Source organism: Nothoprocta perdicaria, unplaced genomic scaffold (genome assembly GCF_003342845.1).
Source record: "Nothoprocta perdicaria isolate Ctin4 unplaced genomic scaffold, notPer1 scaffold_256, whole genome shotgun sequence".
Lineage (NCBI taxonomy): Eukaryota > Metazoa > Chordata > Aves > Tinamiformes > Tinamidae > Nothoprocta > Nothoprocta perdicaria.
In genome coordinates this window covers 82,600-106,465 of record NW_020455484.1, presented here as the reverse complement: position 1 = coordinate 106,465, position 23,866 = coordinate 82,600, and the positions used below count along the sequence as shown (strand labels likewise).

Below are 23,866 nucleotides of genomic sequence, written 5' to 3'. Positions count from 1 at the left end.
TAAACTTGTATTGTTTTTGTTCTACTCTTCTCCCTGGGTAAAGAGACCATCCTGTGATAGGCTTATTAGTAAGAGTCCCTCTTCTGGAAGTCTAGATTTTTTTAAAAATTTTTTTATTAAAGAATTTTATGACATGCGACTGACAGGTTTTTATTGCTATGGTTGGAGCTCTTTGCCTCTTCAGAACTGGCAGAACGTGTGCCTTCCTTGTCTGAAAGTGCAGTTTAAAGCTTGCCTGGTCTGTAGGTTTGGATTCAGAACAGATGAGCCAGAAGGCCAAGTTGATTTTTGCTAGGCCTCAGACCTCTAAAGGTGTTGAAGTAATACTATCTTAKGGTTACTGCTAGATGCAAGAGAACTGTCTATCAGATTCCTTAGAAGCACTTAAAACTAAAACTTTTTGGAATTTGACTCCTGTAATGTTCAGTTAATGGATTTAATGGTCAGCTATAGCTTTGAGGGTTTTTTAACTGAAGGCAAATTAATGCTTAAGTATAAAACTTCACTTGATCTTTGGCCTCACTCTTGTCTTAACTTCACAATTCCCAAAGCATTTCCCTAGCAGAAGATAGAGAATAGATTTTTTTTTCCTCAGTTACAAGCAGGAAAAGGGTGTTGCATAAATTGAGCAATATTTTATATTTAGCTATGCCTGTGGGAAATATGTACAGTTTGTTAGATGTTTTGGGATTAGCTATAACCTCTTCGAAGGAACCAGTTTACAAAATACAAGATAACACTATGGTCTCTGCAGTTGAGCTCAGCTTCACTGTCTCATTACACTGATTTTAATACCACTGAGTTGCTTTGTCACTGTTTAGACAATATATTGGCTTTTCTTGATGTAGAGGGAGCCTCTCTGTGATCTTAGAATGTTGTTTCTTGTTCCTGGTCTAACACAAGTCTTGGTTTATTTATTGGTGGGTGGTCCACATGCATTAAAATTACTTGACCTTTGTAAAAGACTTGACTCATTCCACCTCAATTTAACATCGTAGTATCTTTTTATTTTATCACTTACTGTGTTTATACATAAATGTCCACTTTGAAGAGTGCACCGGTGGTTTTCTGTTTTATTGCCAAACAAACAGAGTTTCTATCCTTGATTACTGTTCATTAGCTTCTTTACAGTGAAATCTTTATTTTTATTTTTAAAGAATGGTACTTCCTGCTTCGTACAAATGGAATATTAAATCTGGATCGTTGCAGTGGCAGCAGGCTTGCCAAATTTATGCTGTGATTACCAATATCACTGTCAAGCAAAAGTGACAAAAAGAGATCAAGGACTTATGGTGCTCGTTATGGTTTTGACTTACTGAGCTTTATAATCATCTAGTTAATGCCTTGTTGATTAACATACCAAGTGCATCTTGTGTATTGTGTCTTAAATGGCCATCATTGGAAGTACTGGTGAAAAAGTGATGTTTAAAGGTGGTTCCTCCTCCCTGAGTATCAGTTGTTCCTAGTTTTGTCTCATACTCACACTTTCAGATAAGAATGTAGCAGGATATGGGCAAATATGAATCCAAACCTGTTTTTCTTTAACTCTTTTTTTTTCCTTTTTTTTGTCTGTTGCTTAGTAGAAGTAATGGAGTGATAATTTGAATAAGTCAAACTCATTTTTAGATAGCAAAGTATATGGGTCTCTTAGTGCAAGTCTTGACTACTTAAACAATCATCAGAGCATAATTTATTGATGTGTAATGGTTTTCATTAGATGCTTACTACCTGTGTTTCTTGTAAAATGGAATGAACATTTAACTTCTGCCTTTTTCAGAAGAAATCAGTTCACTCAGAAGATCCATTTAACGATGAACAACGTGAGCGACATGAAGTAGAAATGCTAGCCAAGAAGTTCGAGGCAAAATACGTGAGTTACTGTACTTCTGTTAAAATATACCATTATTTGGTTATAATTTCTGATGTTAACATCCAGGTGACATCACTTTTTCCTGAAATTAGTTGCTAATAAATGTCAATTCCTGTGCATATCTGTTGACTGATATTTCATCTAAGCATCCTGAAGCTGCTGCAAATTTATTAGATTAATCTGTTTCTAAATAGATGTTTCTATAGGGTGTTGTAGCTTRCAAAGCTCTTCTTGGAAAAGCTTCCTATGTGAATACAGCTGAGTAATAGATGCAGGTCAATATTCATGATAAATATTGCTCTGGAGGAAAGAATTCTTATGTAAGGCTGTTGTGCACTACTAAACAGCTCTTCTGTTTTGTGCTAAATACAAAAAGAATCTTGATGCGTTTGTGCCTAGTGTAGGATGCTTCYATAGGAAGTTATTGTTGAGCAAATAAGTCATCACTTAATGAGTTTCTTGTAGCTGCCAGCTGCCTAAAGGTACTTGCTGACTCCTGAAAGTGTAGCATGGAGGACTTGAACACTGCTTTTGAGGCTTTTGCCAATAAATGGAGGTAGAAATCAGAAAATGTTGACTAAAACCACGCCCAAACAGGTCTTCAAAAATTCATACAGGTAGGGTGAGGTGATTAATTCTGAGCTGGCAATCAAACCTAATCATCGTGCTTGGGCATGTTGATAGTCTGAGTTACAGCACCTCAATAGTAAAAACAGCAGTCAGATCCTATGTTAAATACAAAAGATGCAACTTAAAGTGCTGCTTGTCTGGTTTCTTTAGATTTTCTCTGGTAAAGGCAGATTTCCTGTATGAGTAAAGGTCTATATTTTGCAGAAGTAAGTTGCTATTTCATGTTATCTTAGCTGTGATATGTAGGARAAGAAATTCCTAAACTGAAAAGAACTGTTGTGATCTTTTGGAAGAGCTGACATGAAAAAGTTCCATAGAAAAGTACACTTGAAATATTTCTATAGTTTACAAATATTATTCAAAGGAAGACCAAACAATATTATGAAGTTGCCTTCTCTGTACACTATTATACAGAGTTTATGTCAGCTTTTTATTTTTATTTTTTATTTTTTGTCTTTTATAATGTTTTTTWAAAAAGCTGCATAACTATAGCAGATGAAAGAAAGTATAGATGATGTAAAGCAATGTATGTAGGGTATGGTAAAGGTGGAAGCAATTCCAACATTACTTCCATGTTTACACATGCATCCAGAATAAGGATTGCCATTTATGGACAAGACATGGTGTTACTAAATTTACAAAAAAAAAAAATCAGTGCAATGCTCTCAAAGAAACCAGAATATCTGTAACTATTAGGAAAGGAACATAAACCAAAATAGAAACTATGATTAAACTACCGTCTGAATCCACGATGTACTCCTATCTTGAATGCTGCTTGCATTTTGATTTCTTGCCTTTTTCATTCCATGCCACACCTTACTCCACCCCCATCACCCTTCCCTCCCAAAAAAGAAAATCTCATAAAGGAAATGGCTTCTGTACAAAGAAGAATTTACCAGATTAGGACCACTAAGCGTAGAGGGTGGCTGGTGATTGATGGTTCTTTTGTTAGATACTCCCTGTTCGTTCTCTCTTCCAGTACAAGAACAATCAGTCTCTACTTACCCTCCGTGCTCCGTGGGATTATATCTTTGTACCCTGATCCAGTACAGTTGCTCGTGTTCTGACAGCATCCAGCCCTTGTAAATCTTCAGGATAGACATTTGCTCCATAGCTTAGGCTAGAACAAGGAGCCCACGAAGTAAATACYGCTTCTCTGTAACAATACTTTATACTAAAAGTGATTTCAAGGAATGATGTTGGGGCTTTTAGTTTGAATTTGTAAAGTAGGAAAGTACTAGTTTCTTCTTATACTGGTGTTTGTCTATATCCATTTAAAGGGAAATCCAGTGATCTTTTTGAATTGTAGTGTGTAGGATAGGTGATAACTTTGCATTGATTCTGCACGGTTTAAAAAAAGAAAAAACTTGATGCACGTTGAAACTTTCTTCCTTATTTTTAGTTATTTTCAAGTAAATTTCTTATAACTAATACGGTATTGGGTAGATCTTGTTGATTCTACAGGAAAGGCATGTGAATAAATAAAYTCCAGAAAACATAATATGTAAACTTAGTGTAGCATTTGCTTGCCTGATTATGCAGAATTCTTTTTGAATGGGTGGATGAATTCAGGCTTTAAAACAAATAGCATAGAAGTCTGTTCTGAATGTTCCTTTTCATTTCTGTTATTTCTCTTGACAAAGTTAAACTAATGGCTGCTTGTTGAAGCCACCACGCTAGCATGTTGTGCATTACAAAGATGTGATGCTGAATCTTGGATGGTATTTTACAAAACGTAAGATTCTTTATTGGCTGAGAACAAAGGTCCATTTAATGCATGGCAACGTAGTCCTCTGACACTAGAGGAATCTCATACTTAAGTTTTGCACAGTGTAAGTGTTCATTGCTGTGTGTTTTCAGTGTGCCATTCTAGTGCTCTAATTTTATTTCTTCCTTAGTCAAAGGCTCTGTATTGAACCTCTGTATTGATAGTATTCAACTTTAGTTATTTTTTTTCCTGTGAACTTTTGCTTGATCATTCACTTAGTTCATTGATATGTCTGAGCTTGTGTTCTCCGGCAAAGAGAATTTTTACGTCATATGAAAACATATATTGCTTTAAACCCGTTGGCTAATGTGTTCAGAACGCTTTATAGCTCGTAGTACTATTAGAAAGGCAGGGACTGTTTCCTTTTAACCTTCTGCACGTGATTCTGATGCTATCATCTCAACTCAGTCATTTCTTTGCTCACCTGAGGTGTTTAACCTTCTGTTTTTACATAGGAGTTAAGCTTTTTTTACCTTCAAACTTTCTTCTTGCCTTGCTTTCTTTCATTTTTTGTTTCATTTTTTGAATGAAAGCTAATGAATGGTAGGATGCTCTGATGTATCAGTGATACAGTGATGACTTGTGGTGTTTTTCTTTTCCTGTGCATTGCTTCATTACTCTTAATGCTCTTTTTTGGCCAGATGTGAGCGTGCAGTGCGTAATAATTCCAGTGCTTCCTGAAGAGCATAACAAAATAAGAACATGTCTTTTGTTGTTGTTAAGCTTGTACTTTGTGGCATTACCTGACTTTTATTAATACTGAATTCAGTTGTTTATTTATCATACTAAGTATTCACCAACTGTGAGGTCTTTCAGTGTTTCTTCTTCTGCATTTTGTTTACTATCCTGACCGTGTCCTGTTAAATTTTGTTTCCTCTCCACACATACCCACTGCTAGCCCCCTTGTTTCTCAAGATAAAAAATACATTTTTTGGCAATACCACAGATTGGAATGGGGATAAAAAAGTGAGCTGTTTACTGCTATCCTTTGTTTTCTAGACAGTCATTAATTTGAGTAGGACTTTCCTCTTATCCCAGGAGAGCTTGTTTTCTGTAAGCATCTGTGGACCTTATTTAAAGCTTTTGAAGTAGGACTTCCTTCTATCAAAATTCTCTTCTATCCTGGAATGTGTATCCTCTTMCTACATGTTCTGATTTTGTTCTTTATAACTTTTATTAATTTGKCCAATAGTAAAGGTCAGATTTACTAACTTATAGACTCCCTTTGGGCCATTGGAAGGCTCTTTTTTAATAAAAGTTATTGTATTTATTATGTTTTATTCCTGTTGTACAAAGATTGCTTAACTTTGTCATATAACTTGAGGTTTTGATCTGTTGAGTTCGTATTTGAATTTCTAGAATACTTAATTGAATATCATCTGCGATCTCAGGAACTAAACATCTTAACTTGCTCTGATATCATGCCTGCTTATGTTTCGAGACGAAGGCTGGGGGAACTGTTTTAGGGGAGGTGGAAGTTAAGGGCTTCAGCAGGTTAACTGTTCTGTAGTAAAAAATGATGCAGATAATTTTTTTTTTTTTTTTTTTTTTCTTTTGAGGACAAAGAATCATTCAAATGCTTTGACCAGCTGAATAAGCATAGGGTGGTTAAGGAACTCATAGGAAAGGTTATAGAGCTTGAAAACCTGAATAAAAAGTGAAGCTTTCTTTTTCCTTACAACTGTTTGATATATGTCAGAGATTCTTGTTTGCTTGCAAGAACGCACATTGGAGCTCAAGCTCCAAGTATTATCAAATGTCTAGTGTTTGATAAAAGAGCAAGGCAGACACTGTTCGAAGGAAGCTTCAGCCCAATAACAGTAATGAATGGGCTGTGATACTTGTATCTCATAAATGAAAGTCTTGTACTTAYTCTAAACATGCTCAGAACTGCGGAATGCCATGTGAAAAGCTTCCTGGGCAAGTCATCTTCAATGTATGGAGAGAGAGAGAGAGAAAAAAAAAAAAAAGCTACCATTTTAGTGAAAGGGATGATTTCTGGAGGATTCTGTCTTTAAGACCTTTACATTGGCAAGTTTGGATTTCTGTAAGCTTAGATTTCCCGAATTCTCTCTGAGCTGGGTGTTATTTCTTACTTCACTTACATTGACAGCAACACACATTAGAAAAGTACTCAACAGCATAATCTAAATTTTACTCTGTCCTGGAGGTAAGTTAGCCTATGGTTTAAGTTGCAAGTTTTTGTTTGAAGTTACTTGAGTAACTTCAGTAAGTTCATGGTTGCTCTTGGCAGTTGTGGTGATAACTCTTGCCTTTCCAAGGATTTTATCTTGGTGATGCTCTTCAGTTATGTTAAACACGAACATCTCTTGAAAGTCCCTATGCACCATATGTACAACTAACAAATCAATATATTGATCTTTTGACCTAGTCTTCGCCTCCAACTTTCTAGGTAGAAATGGTCATGTGTGAGAGAGTATATTAGTGAATGCTAGCCTATTTGTGTTTTCCTTTGTAATGACTCTGAACATCCTGAAACTTAAACTTTGTATATTATACTGGGCCTTCTGCCCCTAGTGAAAACTTTAAAAACATAGGTCAATGAAATATGTCTAAATGTGAAGTATCATAAAGGCCCTTGCCACGTGGAAACCAAGTGTTTAGTAAATGCTTTACAAGGATGATTCTAAGGAGACTTCTGTAAAGAATTTCAGCTTGTTTGCAGGAACTCAATTTGTATGAGAGTCTCTGGAAAGCTGTTCCTCCAGAAGTAGTTTCTTGAATGCCATCTGTTTCATGGATTTTAATATGTAGTACTTCACTTCCTCCTCCCTAATGATCTAACATTTGTTTTCAGGGTGGGAAGCCACACAAACATCGGAAGGATCGTCTGCAGGATCTGATTGATATAGGTTATGGTTATGATGAAACGGACCCATTCATAGATAATTCTGAAGCGGTAAGCAAGCTTTATTAAAACAGCAGTAAGGAATAGAACTATATTAGAAAGCTATTACTCTATCATGTATTTAATTTTCTTCAAATGTATTTTAAGATTTCCCATTGTAGAAATAAATTTCTTTATTCATGTGCTTTATTTAACATGAACTGTGAAATTACACTGACTGTTTGCTTTCCTGTACCAGCTGTCTGGATTACTGGTACATTATTAGTGTTGGATTTCCTGCACTAGGCAGGGTTGCTATTCTGTTCCCAAAATACCACCATATTCTTCAAGTTTTTAAATGTACTCCCTGAGGGTACCTGAAGAAAACGGAGAGTGCAGCATGGTTAAACAGCAGGTTTTGCCTCTTATTTATTTTGAATATGTTTTTTTAAAAGTCTCAAATATCAGGAATATTTAGAAGTGTGTGAGGTCTTTTCTACATCCTGGAGGTAGAGTGAGGAAGAAGCAGCTCAGAAGAAGGGATGATGCTAAGAACATCCTATAACTTGTGTTTACCGTATGGCAGGAAGAATTAGGTTCACTGTTTAGCCAAGTAAACCAGCCTTCAAGGTCTTCCACCTGTTGAGTGACACTGAACAAAACAGCTGCAAGAAAAAGGCTGAAAGCCGAGTGGGGGGAGAAAAGACGATGAAAAGGAGTTGTGAGAAAAGCACCAAGGATGCCTGTTACTTGTGTCATACGCTGCTCCTCAGTTTGAACGTGCTACTGAATCGTGGAGCTTTTGGACTGAATATTGTCTTTGTGCATTGTTAGCTGTGGTGAATCAGTCTGAAGGTACATGAACAAATAGTGTGAAAAACAAGTTTGCTACAGATGCTGCTTATCTTGGCTTGTGTTTGTTATTCTTGGTGTAGACTAAAATTCGAGTTGAAATGTATCCTGTCATATCCATCAGCYTTTGGTTGTACCACTGGGACTTGGTATGTCCTATCCAATCTCAGATTCTCATCTTCAGTTCAGTAATCACAGAAGATGAAGTGCTGCTTTCCTTTGAGAAACCAGTAGCCTGTAGGCTGTTTTCTCAGTATTGTTCAAGGCAACTATCCTCAGTTTCAAAACTTTATAATACAGGAAATGAGCTGTATCTTATTTTTTTTATGAATTTATCATGAATAAATATGATAATCTAAATTCAGATAACATTCATAGCACAGGACTCTCGATGCCTTTTTTTGAATCTAGCAGGCTGTCTGGATGCTGCGCCTGCTTCCAGGGCTGCTGYTGTCAGCAGCAGATTCATGAGGTCTGCAGGAGCATTTCTGATGGATCTCCTGCCAGACTCCTTGCGAGAACATAAAAGGCAGTTGTCAGAGGACCAGATGGTTGTGTCATGTGGTAGCTGTGGAAGCTGCTGGGGAGAACGGTGTATCCTCTAAGGACTGCCCTCCTGAACAAACCATTTTGCCTTGTGTCTGCATTACAAATGGACTATTGAGAGAGCATCCCTCAGTTCTGCTTTCTTCCCCATTTCTATATATAAAAGCAGATAAATGCACTGTATACCAGCTGCTAGTCTAACAACTTGTTGCTGAGCTGAAGGATTCTGTAATGTAGGAGTTAAGTTTAACAAAGCTCTTATTCCATCTCTGTTAGATGCGAATGGAAAAATGTTCAGAAGGAAAACTTTTGTATCTGGTTTGCTCATCTTTTATGTGGCCACCTATTAAATCATAGCATGCCTTAATAGATGTCACAGACGGGCCCAGCCTAGACTTATCTTTCAGAAGGAAGGATGCTTTCTGTCATAGAAAAGTGATATCTTGGACACAAGCAGTTGAAAAACGAGTACAGGAGTGCCTCTTGAATTGCTCCAGGGCTGGAGTTCTGTTGTCRCCCTGCTTATTCCCTGTAAAATTGAAACCTGCTAGAATTTTAGTCCTTTTTGTTGATTCTTGGGGGATGGGAAGGGGGGAAAGAACTCTTCGGCACTGAAACAGACTTGCTCCTTAGCTTTAGAGAGATTCTCCTTCCAAAACTAGATTTGCCACCAATTGTTGCTGAAGAAATGAAAGAGTCAAATTCTAGGTCTATTTTTTTAGCACACAAGCAGTAGTACCAGAAGCAAAGTTCATTTGCACTTATTTCCAAGTAAACAATTCTGCATATTTAATGTATGTGCGCACTCACACACACACACATATATAAAAAATAAATCTTCTGGTGTAGTGTACTAGATTACTTTCCTGTAACCTTAGTGTAACTGCTCCTTTTTTGTGTGGCTTTTTAAAAAATCAAAGTTATGTGCTGCAAATCTGTTGGTGATGCAGTTCCCACRTGAGGGGCTCTATAGGGCTGGAGTGCAGACTGCTCCAGCGCATGCATTTCAGGAGGAAGCCTCTTGGAAGGTGCTGATAGAAGGAGTCTTCTGTGAAGCAAAGGAGGTTCTTCTCACCCATGAAAGGATGTTGGTGCCTGCCCTAGGAAAGTATAAGGTAGAGTTTAGACTGTTCAGTAAGCTAAACTGTCTCTTCAGTGAGATTCTTCTAAATGATCTTGTAGTTCTGCTTTCATGGCTTGCTCAGCAAAGAATATTTTCCTACAGCATAACTGAGACTTCTACAGTATGGTTGTATTTGAACTGTCAAAGTCCCTGGGGTGACCGAACATAGGAAGGCAGAGATTTCTAAAGGGCGGTTTTGAGTATTCAAACATGAAGCTAGCAAAAGGAAGATACAGGAGAAAGGGGATTTTACACATGTTAGACTAAATGATACCTTCAGTTCCTGTATCCCCTCTTTCATCGAACTTGTTTCTTCTTACAGCAAAACATACRTGGTCACATGTTGTTGTTTTCTTTGGAGATACTTGATATATATGCTATTCATATTTTTTACCTTGTTGCCTGCCTGCCCTYGCTAATCTTATTAGCGGGCCCCATTTGGACCATCTAATCCAAAGGAATGGATTTTCCTCTCTGAATGGAATTGCAGACAGGTGGGAAATCCATGTTTCAATTTCTTGTTATTTTGACTATTCAGTGAGTGCTGAACTTCTAATCTAAATAACTGTTTGCGTCTTGTGAGCATCTTGTTCTTATTTCCAACWGTTTGAAAATTCCTTATCCCTACTTACCCTAGTAGACTTCTGCAATATTAACACACAAAATGTACATAACCTACAAAGAGCTGTCTATCCTCACTGCTTCAGGGCTGAAAATGGAATCTGCTGTGGTGTGACTTGCCAGGTGGTGTATTCCATGTGGAATTCCACCTGCATGTATGCATACTTATGCATGAGAGTCTAATTTGGCTGGGCTACTTGGTGTTTCAGTGACCTCCAGATAYTGGACTTGTTGAATGCATACCTCTTTATATATGCATTACAGATCCCAGGAAAATATGATGGGGTCTCAGAGCATCTCATCCTTTCTGCTGTGTAGTGTAGGAGAGGGGTATGAGATACTACACGCTCACTATTTGCTAAGAAGTATGCAGTTGCTCTTAAGCAGAGGTAAGTAAGGCCTGCACATTGAAAAACAAAGACCAGCCAGTATCTTCCCCTGCTGCAGGGTAGATGAATACAGGGGGAGAACTGCCTGCGTGTAAATGTGTAAGCAGCACAAGTTCCAACTGCTCTTTGCCACAGGAGCACAAGTTCCAACTGCTCTTTGCCACAGGATTTAAAAAAGCTTAAGCTAAAAATATTAGCTTACATATATATTATGTGGAGAAAAGACCACCTTTAGCATAGAAAAATCAAGGAAGGGAAAGTTTCTACTTGCTTTTTGATGTCATCCTGGGTTAGGCAATTTATTGTTCCATGTTGACCTTACTCAGAATAATAATGTGTTTTGTGTTATTTTGTCTTTCTGAAAGGTAATTTTGGCCTTTGTGTTAAAATTTGGCCTTAAAAATGGCAGGTTAGAACAGTACATTTAAATTGTTACACCTTTAGAGACATAGTTAAGAGACTAGTCAGCAGTGTTTTAAGTACTTAAACATGCAGTTCACTCTGTAGGCTTTTTTTGGGCTACAGCAGCCATAATCAACATGACTTCTAGAGCTTGAATTCATTGAGTGGGCTCATGATGATCAAAAGTAAATGGGGAAAAAAAAACAATTACTTAGAGCCATTTCAGGTATCCTTAACAAGGAACAAAAATGTTTGTCTTCTATCTAAATATCTCACAACAAATAAGGCATAATCTGCAGTTTTAAAGACACTTGTACAGGTTTGCAGCAGACATCACTTTGAAGATCTGTAGGTTGTTTTGTAGTGCAGAGGTCAATGAAGAGAACTGCAAGTAGAATATCTGACCACAAGAGCAGATAATACAGGATAAAATAAGTGTTATGCATAAGCAGGACTTGATTTTGGAAGTAAATTGATAATCTGTAAAACTCATTCTTTATACACTTTTTAAAGTCTTTACATTGCTTTTTACATTTAAATGCTTAAATAAATTGAAGACACTAGAAGAACAATAAGTAACTCAAGGACAATATTTGAGATAAACTTACAGGTCTGCTTTTAGGCAAGCAGACATTATATCAGTCTTACTTTATAGAACAACTCCATGATCTAAAGTGAGACAAGGCTTATTTTGAAAAGGAAAAGTAAACTGTGCAGTAAATATAGTTGATRAAGGAGAACTGAATGTCAGAGGCTTTTGGAAGTACTACTCAATTCATGGTTCTCAGCAGAAATTGTTGAAACTTCAGCTGTGAAGTTACGTATCCACATCTTGCTGACCTAGCTTCCCATTGCTTACTTGCTGACTGCTCTGGAAGGGTTTGTACTCTGATTTGTATATTGAATGAAGTCTGCCTTTTGCTTGCTCCTAGAGATCTGTGCCGTGTTGATCATGCTGTTCATCACACTCATCTTCTATAGCAGTGGATGGTTTCCTCACTGAGGACTGTCTTTATTGTTGTCTTCTATTTYAATGCTTTTGCTAGCCTGGGCCTTTTGGTTCTTAACCTGTATTTTTGGTTGTATATTCAATATATTTTACCTATTGTGCAGTGAGAATGGGCTAACCTGGTAACTGACAATCTGCCTGGCACCCTTCCTATAAGTGACTGCACGTCTCCAGTTCTCATTGTGGGAGTGTGTGTAGCTGGCTACTAAGTCATTCAGSCTGCTGAAATCTAGCACATATTTCACCTTAAGAGAGGTGCAGCAGAAGGCCTGTTGGTTCAAAGCAACCAAGGTGGTATTTTGTTCTCTTGTGTTCTACTTAACTCTTAATCATCTGACCGTGCTAACAGACTTGTTTTATTGCTTACAGATGTAACTTGGAATTGACTTTTTTCCTCAGCCTGAGTGCATACCTTCAACGTGTGTTTAAAATCCTCCGCTTTCTTTCAGCAGAAGGGTAGAAATCAGGTCTTACTTATTGCATTATTGTTGTGTGTTTCTAGTCATTGTCATGTTTTCTGGGTYCTGTAAAGGCTTCCTGGATAACTTTTATTGGCAGACATGCTGCACAGACATTCTTCTTTATGCCTCCAAACAGCCAGTAGTGTCTAGGATTGTGTTTGTTGCTCAAGTCCCCCATCTTGCTGCTTTCAGTATTAGAAAGCCAAAGTCAGAGGAGTTTGAGGTAGTTCAGGACAGTATTGTCTTTCTGCATAGCGATAAGGGCATTATCAAGGCAACCATTCCTCATTTCTCTTGTATATATTTTGTTGGTATTGATGCATAAAGTTAGAATGACTCTGAGTTGTCTCTGTTTTGAAACTTTGCCAATAACAAGAAATTTCCTGGAGATTAACTGAGTTATGATAACGCTTGGGGGAGAATGTCATACTCTTAAAAAGCTGCTGGTCATAAAATGGTAGAATTATCCTGTCTTCCACCATATTTAACATTGACCTTTTTTCCTGTATGTCTTTGGACTGTAATATTTTTGACATATAGCCTTGTAATTTAACTTGAAGTCCTTCACGTGTACTGAGCACTATGCAAAACAAAGCAGTGTGTATAAGAGGCTGAAATCTTTCAYGGCCTCAAACCCAGTGTAAATGGAGTGAGAATATCTGACTTGCAGTAAATAAGTACTATGATTGTCATATTTTTATGTTAGGCCATCTCTTGCTAAACACCTAGAATCATAAATAAGGTAACATACTGTGGTTAAGTTTTTCATAATGGGAATAAGTTATTTTAACAAAAGAAAACTGCGGAAAACTTTAAAAGAGGGAATAGGTACTTGAGCAGGCAGCATGGTTAGGAATTTTACATGCAAAGTGTGTTGGAATAATATGGGTCTGTCACATGCGGTGCAGGGATGTGTATTAATAAAAATGAAATGGAAAAGACTGGAGCTTCACTGGCACTGTCTCAATGGAAAAGACRTGTAACCTGAGGCAGGGGTTATGCTTGTTTTACAATAGCAAACTTCAGATAYGTTCAGTTTCCTGTATATAATAATATAAAATTTTGTAAAATTCTGATTTTTCAGTTTGGCATCTTATTACTTTTTTTTTCCTCTGGAGATGATGGCAATAAATGCCTGTAGCTAACTTTTGCTTACAGATAACTATAAAGGCCCATGGTAGTTTTGTATGAATAATGGAAGGTTTTGCTAAGAAACTGCATGCTGTCTTGTAAAACTGAAGTTCAGTAGACCTCTGAAACTTTCACTTAGAAAGTATAAAGCTACTTTTTATTTTTTTTTAATGTTTCTATTGTGTTCTTAAAGCTGTAGTGGAMAAAACCAACTTGTTTTGTGTGTCTGCCTTCTGCCCAGCCAAAACAGGCAATAAACAGTTAAGTTAGGCTGTTCATAAGCGGATGATACTTGATTATTTGAATAGTTTATGCATTTTGAGATTTACAGTATCTTATGGCTAGAAGGTTAGAGATAGAATGCCAGGGAAAAATAAWTAGAAGGCCCTCTCCTCAGAGGAAAAAATGCCTATGTGCCTATCCTCACTTCCTTCAGAAAGCACTTCTTAATACTTTCTCTTCTTCCACATGAACTTTTCTTGCAAATAGAGATGTTATGTTGTATTATGAATGTGCTTCAGCCAATAATTTTCAAGTTTCCTGTTTCTATATTAGGAAACTGTACTGTGTACTTGTATTTAATTTTTTATCTTTAGGGACTTGTAAATAAATGACTGATCTGTATTTTATTAAGAAATACTAATGAACTCATTACCTTGTTTCCTGCCCAGTATGATGAATTAGTTCCTGCATCACTGACAACTAAATATGGGGGATTTTATATCAACACTGGTACCCTGCAGTTCCGCCAGGCATCGGACTCRGAGGATGAAGACTTTGCAGACGACAAAAAGCACATGCCACCTAAAGTGAGTGATAATAATGGTACTTCATACACAGAACTTAGGGCTAGGTGGAAATTGGGAAAGATCTGATATGATTAGAAGCTCTCAAATAAGGAGGTTGAGAACAGAATGAGGCCAGCATTTTTCTGTAGCAATTTCTCTTTTGTGGGGAAATAGCTCATGTTGTGCCCCGGTTATTTGGGTTTGTAAGGCGAGGCGTCTGTGTAGGCAGTCAAACRAGTTATGTCTGTCCAATTTAAGAAGTGATAGGGAGTGCCTAGATTTTACAGGAATTTTCTTATGTAAGAAGAAAATGTGAAAATGCTCCAACACTGCATTTATAGTCTTACTAAAATCTGCATGTTTTATTCCTAATATGCAGAATAACACTTAACACAAAATACCTCTTAAAATACAGTTTCATTTAGAAGATGATTTACTTTAAATGTTTATAAACTGTCTCTCTTACTGTATTTGTATACTTCCAGAAGTTATGGTCAATGCAAGCATAAGAGCTTGCATATGACAGTCTCAAGTAACATGATGTTCCTTGAACTCTTTCTCTGTGCTTTTTGCATTTTAGATTGTTTTTATATATAGTAGATAATTTTAGAATCTGGAGAATATTTTTATTATTGCAAACTCTGAATAAAATAACTGTTTAGTAAGATTAACAATGAAGGCTTGTTTGGAACTTCAGTTGTTACTTGGGAATCCAGTTCTGTTTATCATTTCACATAAGATACTTTCCATGACTGTAAAAACAAAAATTAAATAATTCCTTATAAAAAGTTTGTAGTTAGAATCAGAAAGCACAAGGAAGGTATTGGGTCTTCTAGAGATGAAGAGGTGACAGTTGCTTACCTGTTTGTCGTTTTCCTTCCTTCCTTCCTTTCCCCTATGCTCTCCTATGGTAATGTCAGCTTTGAATCAGAAAATGTAGGGAAAGGAAATTTTGCTATATAAAAAAAGAAAACTTGTAGAAGGGGGGGGAAAAAAAAAGTTGTGCTTTATTTGGTCTGCTTTGCAGATAGCAAAGTTGAAAGAAAGTGAAGATCGTGGAATGAAGAAGCGCAAGCGGAAGGATGAAGAGGCGGAGAAGGAGAAGAAACCTCGGAAAATGAAAGTTCCTAAGCAGCTGGGGTACGTTTGTTTCCTTAGATGGGCTTCTTAATTGTATGTGAGGCTTGTCTGCACACCATAGCAAAGTTTCCATAGCTCTTTAGAATAAAGGGGTTTTTTCAGACCTAATTAATAGGATTTAGGGAAAAGTGCCCAATTTGAGTAACATAAATGTTGATAATGTATGTCAAATTTCTAGCAGTCAAGATAAGTTTTTTTAACCTATGTAACACTTAAAGCAAGCTATACCTTCACTGGGGAGACGGATAAATTTTGAAGTGTTTTAGCAGCATGTTTAAATTGAAAAGTTAAGAATAAACAAACTTGGCCTTAGCTATATAAAATGTAACAGAAAATTGAACAGCCTGGAATCACGAGTGACAAGTTTTGTGCTTCCATCCTCAGACTATTGCCATATATCACATCTATATATATTTATATAYGTAAGCTTTCTCAGATTTATTTTAATTGTACTGGATATTTTTGCTTAAGATTGCATGCATTAGAATCCAAAGGCTTGGTTTCTAATGAAAGATTTCTCTTTTTTCTCTACAGAGCAATGGCCTTAAATTCACACAAGTCTGAAAAGAAGAAAAAGAAATTATATAAAGACTCACTTTCTCTGGCTGCCATGATCCGTAAATTTCAGAAGGAGAAGGAAGCCATGAGGAAGAAGGAATCTAGTCCAAAACCTCCAGTGACTATTGCAACCTCTACCCCTAGTAAAGTTCCTTCTTCCTCTCTCAGCGCAGGAAATGATATCTCTGACTTGAACCTCAGGATCAGTGATCCTGTCCTCTCCATTTTCGGTAGCACAAATGAACGTGAGCTCCTGCAAGAAGCTGAAAGTGCCCTGGAGATGCTGGGGGACATTGACTTTGACAAGCTGCTTGACGGCGCTTCTGATGGCAGCCCGGTCTCTGAGCTGTCGGGAGAAAATGGCAATGTCACTCAGGCAACCTACACCTCTCAGGTCATGACACCCAAGCAGGTGCCGGCCCTCCCGGAAGGTCTGCCCATGCTCCTTGAAAAGCGCATTGGAGACCTTCGCACAGTAAGTATGACTGCAGTGGTAAGAGGTTGCATTCAAGGATCTGAAAGAATGAGGAAGAAGAATTAGGGCCYGAGCTGTCCTCTGTGGAAAAAGTGTCTGAAGCACTAGAAGAATGTAGCACTGAGCTTAATGTTAACCTTAAYGGACGTAATTACGACTGAGGCAAATGTGACCACTGAGATAATACAGGTTGATTGTTGAGGAGTTATTTCCCAGTGGAAATAAGGTTTTCTGCTTAATCTATGATATAGAATAACTTGTAATATTTTTCCATAAGCAGAGTGTCAGTATTTCTTTCACTTGAATTAACAGTTGGTAAAATGGATGGTTGCTTTCTAATTTGTGCTGGAGAAGAAACATGGAGTACCACTGGAGCTCATAATCCAATGTATGCTTTGAGTTCTGACTCTGTAACATGAGTGTCCTGAATTTGTCAGGAGAGGAAAAAAAAAAAGTCATACTTTCCTTTCGGAAGGTTGGAATGGAATCCAAATATTTTTCAAAAATGCTAATGGAAAATATTAATTCCCTAGGTTCCRAACATTCTAATAGCTTATGTAAAGGGAACAGATGTATTAAGGTATCTTACTATACTCCTTGTTTCAGTTGTGGATGTTATATTAAATTGAGAATAAATCTGTTTGATAGTTCAGGTTCTAAGACTACATACAAACCTGTCCTTGCTCAGGAGAAAACAGTTTTCTTATTACCCAAAACAGAATGTAGCTGTTAAGCTTTGAGAAAGTGTTCGCCATATCACCTTCTTGGAAAGCAATAATGTACACAGAAGCAGAGGTTGCTTTGCTGTGGGTTAGATGTTATCGTTGCTGTTTTACCTATATGTAAACTTCTTACAGTGTTCTTTAGTTCTGAAATGTACTGAGTTAACTGTAGCCAAGGGATTAATATTTATTAAAGCAAGTGAGAAGTTTTTGTCTACCTTTGAGTTTTCAGATTAACTTTACTATGAATCACCAGGAACTTCTTAGTAGAAGGGACAGATGTAGAACTCTATTAGGCCAAAAATCAGTAAATATTAGTGCTAYCTAATTCACTACCCAAATTGACTCTGCTGCATGGTACAGCAAGCCAGMCAGATTGAAGCAAGTTTGAAGTCCACTCATTCTGCAAATCCCAGCTCTGCAATCTTGCCTGTAATCTTTGTTTTCTGGAAGTGTTGGGCTGGCTGAGCAGAGCGAGCCTGCTCACGAGGTTTGGAAGTAGCCCTCTGCCTTTTCCTATTTGGGAGAGAACTGCACTGCACGTTGACCTACAGAGGCAGCTTCCTTGCTTCCTACAAGTTGTCCTCAGCTGAAACACTGTCAGTGAGGTAGAGCACTTTTCTGAAAATCAAGAGAAAAGGGTTCCTGCAAACTTTTTTCATATACTTAATGGGGCTCACAGCTTTAGTGCTCTTAGTATAACAAAAACTGAAAAGCTTATAAAGTTGTAGGAAAAAGCCTAGTTCCATGAAGTTATGATTAAATAAATGGTTTTTTTAAAAAATATGTTTGGAAACCGTTGGATGAATATGATTAAAAACCTTCCATTCTCCTTTCCTATCTTCCATTTGTCCAAATGGGCAGTTGTAAAATACCTTGACAAAAGATAATACTGTACATAACAGGAAAGTAATAAAGTGGCCTTTTTTTGTATTGTCAAGGTAGTTGTCCAGATAAAATGGTCCTCGAACCAAAAAGTTCAGTGATAACAATGTGGTTTTGAATATCYCAATGTAACTCTCTTCAAAGACCACACATTGCACTGTATGATTATAATATTACAGTCAGCTCATCTTCCTAAGACTCCAACATCAAGGTGTATACCCTTTCTTTTACTTTAAGGTACTAATTGTTATGTTAATTATTCTTAAGGATACTGGTTTTAAGGCTTTCAAACWATTTTATTGGTATCTTATTATGCAAAAACATCCATAACTACATTTTTAGAAACAAAAGTTCAAATATTTTTTGGGCAGATGTGGTATATCCTTAGCAAGTAGTAAAKAAAGTGTAGTCCTTACAGGAACTTTAAAAATGTTCATGACTAAAATAACAAAGCATGCAAGATGAAGGGCCAAAGTATAAGTTCTGAAGTATAAGACTACTGTTTTTTTTTCTGTGCAATATAGAGTTCATAAGGATAGAAAGTATTTTCCTTTCCAATTGAAATGGGACCGTTGCAAAGAGCTAGAACAATAAGTATTTTATAGCAATAAAGGGATTTTATCAAGTCTTTTATCATTTATCTGCAGTTTTTAGCTCTGATAGTTTACTGACCACTGTAAGGCACAATTATTCAGCCTTTAAAATCTGTTTGAATCATTGGTCTTGTAGCATGCAGTCTGCCTGTATTGTTTGGCATTCAGTATGATATCACACTTGGGAATATAGAGTCACATTTAAAGGAGTTCTGCATTGGCCTTCCTGAGAGGCCAGGAAAAAAAAATAAAAATAAAAAAAAACTCATAACAAAAGGAAGTATCTACAGGAATAAGCTTACCTTTTTTTTTTTTTTTCTTTCTATCCCAAACAGAGTCAGGAAGAGTCCAGACAAAAATACCAAAGTACTAGAGTGGGGCACAATTTCCACCTTCATTCCTCACGTCTAAAAATGGAGAGAATGCTGGTCAGCACCAGAAAGAGGGTTGAGATATTTCTCTAGTGTACATAATTCCTTTGTAGAAAGTGCACTGGGGTCGAGATCCGTCTCGAACACTGCAGAGTTATGACTGGGCCAGGCCCCATAGTAAAGGAAGAAAAGCAGCRTATTATGGATATGGATTGAGAACAGTGTGATCTGTCAGGCAACGCTGCTGTTCTTAAGCAAACGGTGGTACCAAAATATCGATGATATTATATGTGAGATATTAAAACAGAGTTCTCTACCAGTTTTTTTATACAGTGTTTTTTGATGAGAATAGTATGCTAAACCTAGTGATCTAGGCACTTTCCAAGTAAAATGACTGCTTGCCTTAGAAAAAGGAGCTTTTATTTGGGATGAAGAGTAATCTTCACCTCTTTTCTGAAGAACTGAGTATAATTTTTTTTTGTATAATGCTGTTTTTGCGTAATGCTGGAAATTAATAGATACAGCTGCAAAGCTGGAGCTACTAAAATTGTTGGGATAATATGTGTTATGAACATTTGGGTACTTTTTATTGCTGTCTTTTCAGGCCGCAAAGATGTTTGATGAAGAAGGCAGGAAAAAATTTTTCACACAAGACATGAATAATATTCTGCTGGAGTAAGTGCTTATCTGTACAACTTCCCCCTTTTTGGAAAAGGGGGTGAAAGGAAAAGTATGGGAGAGGAGGTATTACTGAGATTGTTCCASAAAAGATTTTAACAGTCAGGGAAGACAGATCAGCCTAAGCTAGTTCCTAGTGAGATTTGTATATGAATATAATTCTTGTCCTAAGTATCTGTCTGTCTTTATCCACTGTGAAGTGTTTTGTAGTGCCCTGTGTCCTTGACTCTGTGTGCGAAATTCAACAAAACTCTGCCATTATTTTCTTCCTGTCCCCCATTTTCATATACTTTAATGCCTTCAGCTTTTGTGAAGGAAAAATGCAGATTTTTCTGACTCTGTAATCCTTCAACAAAGCATTTGATATAGAAAGTTTTGTGTTTAAGAAACAAAGTGATTAGTTGAATCTAATTGCCAAAATTGACTCAAACGTAATGTATAATTGTGTAAGGAAACTAAATTTGAATATCAGTGTTCAACATTGCTAGGAAAGTATGTACCTGAAAGTCTTTTGAATGGTCTTTCACCATTGGTCAAGACTTTCACCTTTACAAAAGGTTAGTTTAATGCCTTTGAAAATATATCTCCAACTGCTATTTTTTAGTATGCATAGCTCAAATATGTTATGCATACAGAATTTCCTTAGGGTTTTTGTTCAGTCGTCATCTTCATCTTGGAGTGCCTCACTAGTTGGCTGTCTCTTGTTTGTTTGTCAGTATTGAGCTACAGTTACAGGAGATAAATCCTGCCATCCGCAATGGAGTGTACTCTCACCTTGAGGCTTTTGTGCCATGCAATAAGGACACACTGATAAAGCGTCTGAAGAAGTTACACCTCAATGTCCAGGTAACGGCGGGGAAGAGCAGCTCCAGCATAAGTCACTTACATAGTAGTGAGGACAGGGCAGAAGATCAGAGCAACAGCCATGCAGTCTCCAGTGAGGGATTTTTTTTAATCCATTACTACATCGTTTTAAATGCTGTTTCTCTGTGTGCCTATTAGTGTGGCTATTTTGAGAACTAGTGTTTGCTAAGTTGTTTAGACTTTTCTGTGTATGACAGTGAAATGTTTTCATTTTGAAAGTTGGATACAAGATGCATATTAAAGTAGCAGAGCAAGGGAGCCATGTTAATCCTTGTTGGGACAAATGCTTTTTTTTTTTAAAGACCATTTTGCTAATATTTGTGTCAAGGAGAAGAAAAAAAATGGTAGGTTGTTAGATGAACTAACTTGTCTTTTGAGCCAAAGTCTTTGTGCTTTGATTTTTTTGCATCTACTTTGTCTCATTTACAGTAATTTTTCTTTTAAAGAATAGATATGCATTCCTCTTGAGTAGAAAATCTGTTTTGATATAAAGTGTCCTGACCTGGTTCTTTAGATGAAGTAAGACTAAAGAGGACTAAAAGCATCTTGGGAGGGAATAGTGTCACATCCTATTCCTGCATTCGGCAGCAGGACATAATGGCACATAGTTTTATAGTTATAACTACTTCTGAGAGCTATAAAACTATAGCTATAACTCAGAATGCAAAGTCAGAAGAAGTAGGAAGAGAATATAAAACACATATAGGTAAGTGTATGATATTGTTTTGGTGTTTAGAAATGATCCTAAATATGCAGTCCTGATTGTGCTCATTACCCACATTTTTTATAACATTTTTTCATTACCCCCCCATTTTTTTGGGGGGAGGGCGTGATTTGAATCATTATTTATTTGCAAGTGTTGGGATGTTCCTCAACGCATCCTTCTTACTTTATTCACTTCTATTTCTTGACTCTTTTCGTTTGAAAGGGTTGCTCAATGAGATCATACTGTAATGTTCATGAAGCAGTTCTTTGTATGTGGCTACCTTTCATGATTTCTGGGCTTAAGACTACCTGAATTGTACAAGTTAGAAGTGTGTGTATATTTATACTGTTGTTGGACCCTACAGATTTAATCAAGTACCATGTAGGAAACTGCTGCTGTAGTCAATTGTGTGTACTGGAAATACTGTCTTTTGGGAGTGAGAGGAAAATAATTTCTTGAACTCTACAAAATACACTATGCTTGGCATCAACAGGATCATTTTGATGTTTATCTCTTCCCAGGATGACCGTTTGAGAGAACCACTGCAAAAGCTGAAACTGGCTGTCAGTAATGTCATGCCTGAACAGTTATGCAAATACCAGGAGGAYTGTCAGGCCCGTAATCAAGCCAAGAATGCCAAGTAGGTGCTCCTAGAGTATGTGCATGATCATTCTAGAGTGCAGCCATCACCTAATTGTTCATTTCCTGAGCTCAGTCTAGTAGTATGCCCCAGTTTCTTTGTACATGCCTGTAAGTTTTGAGTTGTACAAAGTATCTGCATCACATAGATCTTGAGAGAGAGAAATTGCAAACTGAGAAGAATACTGGAGACCTCACCATGCTAGATTAATAGACAATAGAAGCAGGCATGTTCATGTTCTTGACTGAACATGAATATTTTTTCAGTTAAGGGAAACTTCTTGTAGTTTCCCTCCTAGCTAGCTTGTTTCAGAATTGCAGAAACTGAATAGTGAAGTGAATAGATTACTTAGAAATGGAAAGAGGCCAAGCAAAGACACTATCTAAATTTCATCATCRCATCCGTCCAGTGTACTGTTTTTGCTTGTGATGGTGAGTAGGGAGGGAAATCAACTATCTACATCTCCCTGAGGTGTATAGTAAGAATCTGAAGACAGATTTGTCTTTCCTGCACAACTGGGTACTCCTTTCTTACTTAAACACAAACTTAAACAGTTTGTGACTGTTCTTTATACCTATAAATAAAATAATTGTTCTAAACTTAGGTTACAAGCAGAGGATGAACGAGAGAAAAATGGATCGGAGGAAGATGATGATGAGAAGCCTGGAAAGAGGGTTGTAGGACCCAGAAAAAAGTTTCATTGGGATGATACAGTGAGGTGAGCCAAAACTACTACTTTCCACTGAGATTTTTTCCATTCTTTTTAATGGGATCACTAGGAGGATGTTGTTATACAATACTCTCTAAGTAGTAATACTCTTTGGAAGCACAGTTCATCGAAGCTTTGGAGAGCTCTGAAACAAAATAGGCAAGCTAGAAAACTGCACACTTCTAACTTGAAAGAGAAAATCTTGCCAAATCCTTTTATCACTACTTTAAGCAAAAAAAAAAAAAAAAAAAAGAGGTGGAAGCTGAGTTGCAGCTGCTTCGCACCGTTCTCGGAACGTTGTCACAAAGCAGTGTCATCCAAAGAGTGGTTAGGATGTCTGTCACAATAAGAGCATCAAAATTGGCTGTGCTATGTTGGCAGACCTCCCAGTCCCTGGGTAAAACAGAATCCAAAATGTGTGATGGTTGCATCCTCTTGGAACACAGATTCTGGGCTCTCTTTGGAGAGCAAAAGATTCTTGTCTGAAATGCTGGAGTCTCATTGTTCTGTTTCCAAGAGTGGATTTTTATTGAATCTTAATATTATCTAGATAATTTAAGAAAAAATAGGGKTTTTTAGCAAGCGGATCCCACTAAGTATTTCCCATGGAAGACGTAAGGTAATATTAGAACAGACAGTATTATTTAAAACATGTCATTGAATTTATCAAAACTGAATACTTATTCATCTTGACTATAGTAAAACATCAGAAAGGGAAGCTTCATGGGATATATGTAACTAGCATAGCTTGATTTGACCAGGAGAAGCCATATTTAAAGACAAGAGATATTTAAGTCTTGTGTTTTCATTCAGTCTTGTCATGAGGCTCAGAAGGGTAAACATTATCTAACTCCGTGCAATTTTAGGTTTTTAATGACACTAAAAAAGAACATCCCTGTCAGGCTATTCTGTTGAAATGATAGTTTGGTGTAGAATGGGATTCATCACTTGCTTTTGGGCATTTTCCCTTTTTAACTCGGATAGAAGTCATTGAGAGCAAAGTGAGAAAAGACATTTTGAGGAATGAGGAAAACTCGCAAAGATRATATTGAAACAAATGCAAGAAGTTGACCTGATCAGCGTGTAT

At 37.1% G+C, this 23,866-nt stretch overlaps 1 protein-coding gene across 1 annotated transcript in view; it reads left to right on the top strand.

Annotated features, from left to right (window-relative positions):
* Window positions 1-1,756: 1,756 nt before the first annotated feature.
* UBN2 (ubinuclein 2) overlaps window positions 1,757-23,866 on the top strand; it is a gene marked incomplete at its 5' end in the record, with an annotated part of 35,274 nt that continues 13,164 nt past the window's right edge. Inside the window, 9 exons of the mRNA XM_026040404.1 lie at window positions 1,757-1,870; window positions 7,087-7,188; window positions 14,322-14,459; window positions 15,466-15,578; window positions 16,113-16,611; window positions 19,787-19,857; window positions 20,577-20,706; window positions 21,952-22,070; window positions 22,675-22,788. Coding sequence (XP_025896189.1) covers window positions 1,757-1,870; window positions 7,087-7,188; window positions 14,322-14,459; window positions 15,466-15,578; window positions 16,113-16,611; window positions 19,787-19,857; window positions 20,577-20,706; window positions 21,952-22,070; window positions 22,675-22,788 — 1,400 coding nt within the window. The remainder of the gene's footprint in view (window positions 1,871-7,086; window positions 7,189-14,321; window positions 14,460-15,465; window positions 15,579-16,112; window positions 16,612-19,786; window positions 19,858-20,576; window positions 20,707-21,951; window positions 22,071-22,674; window positions 22,789-23,866) is intronic.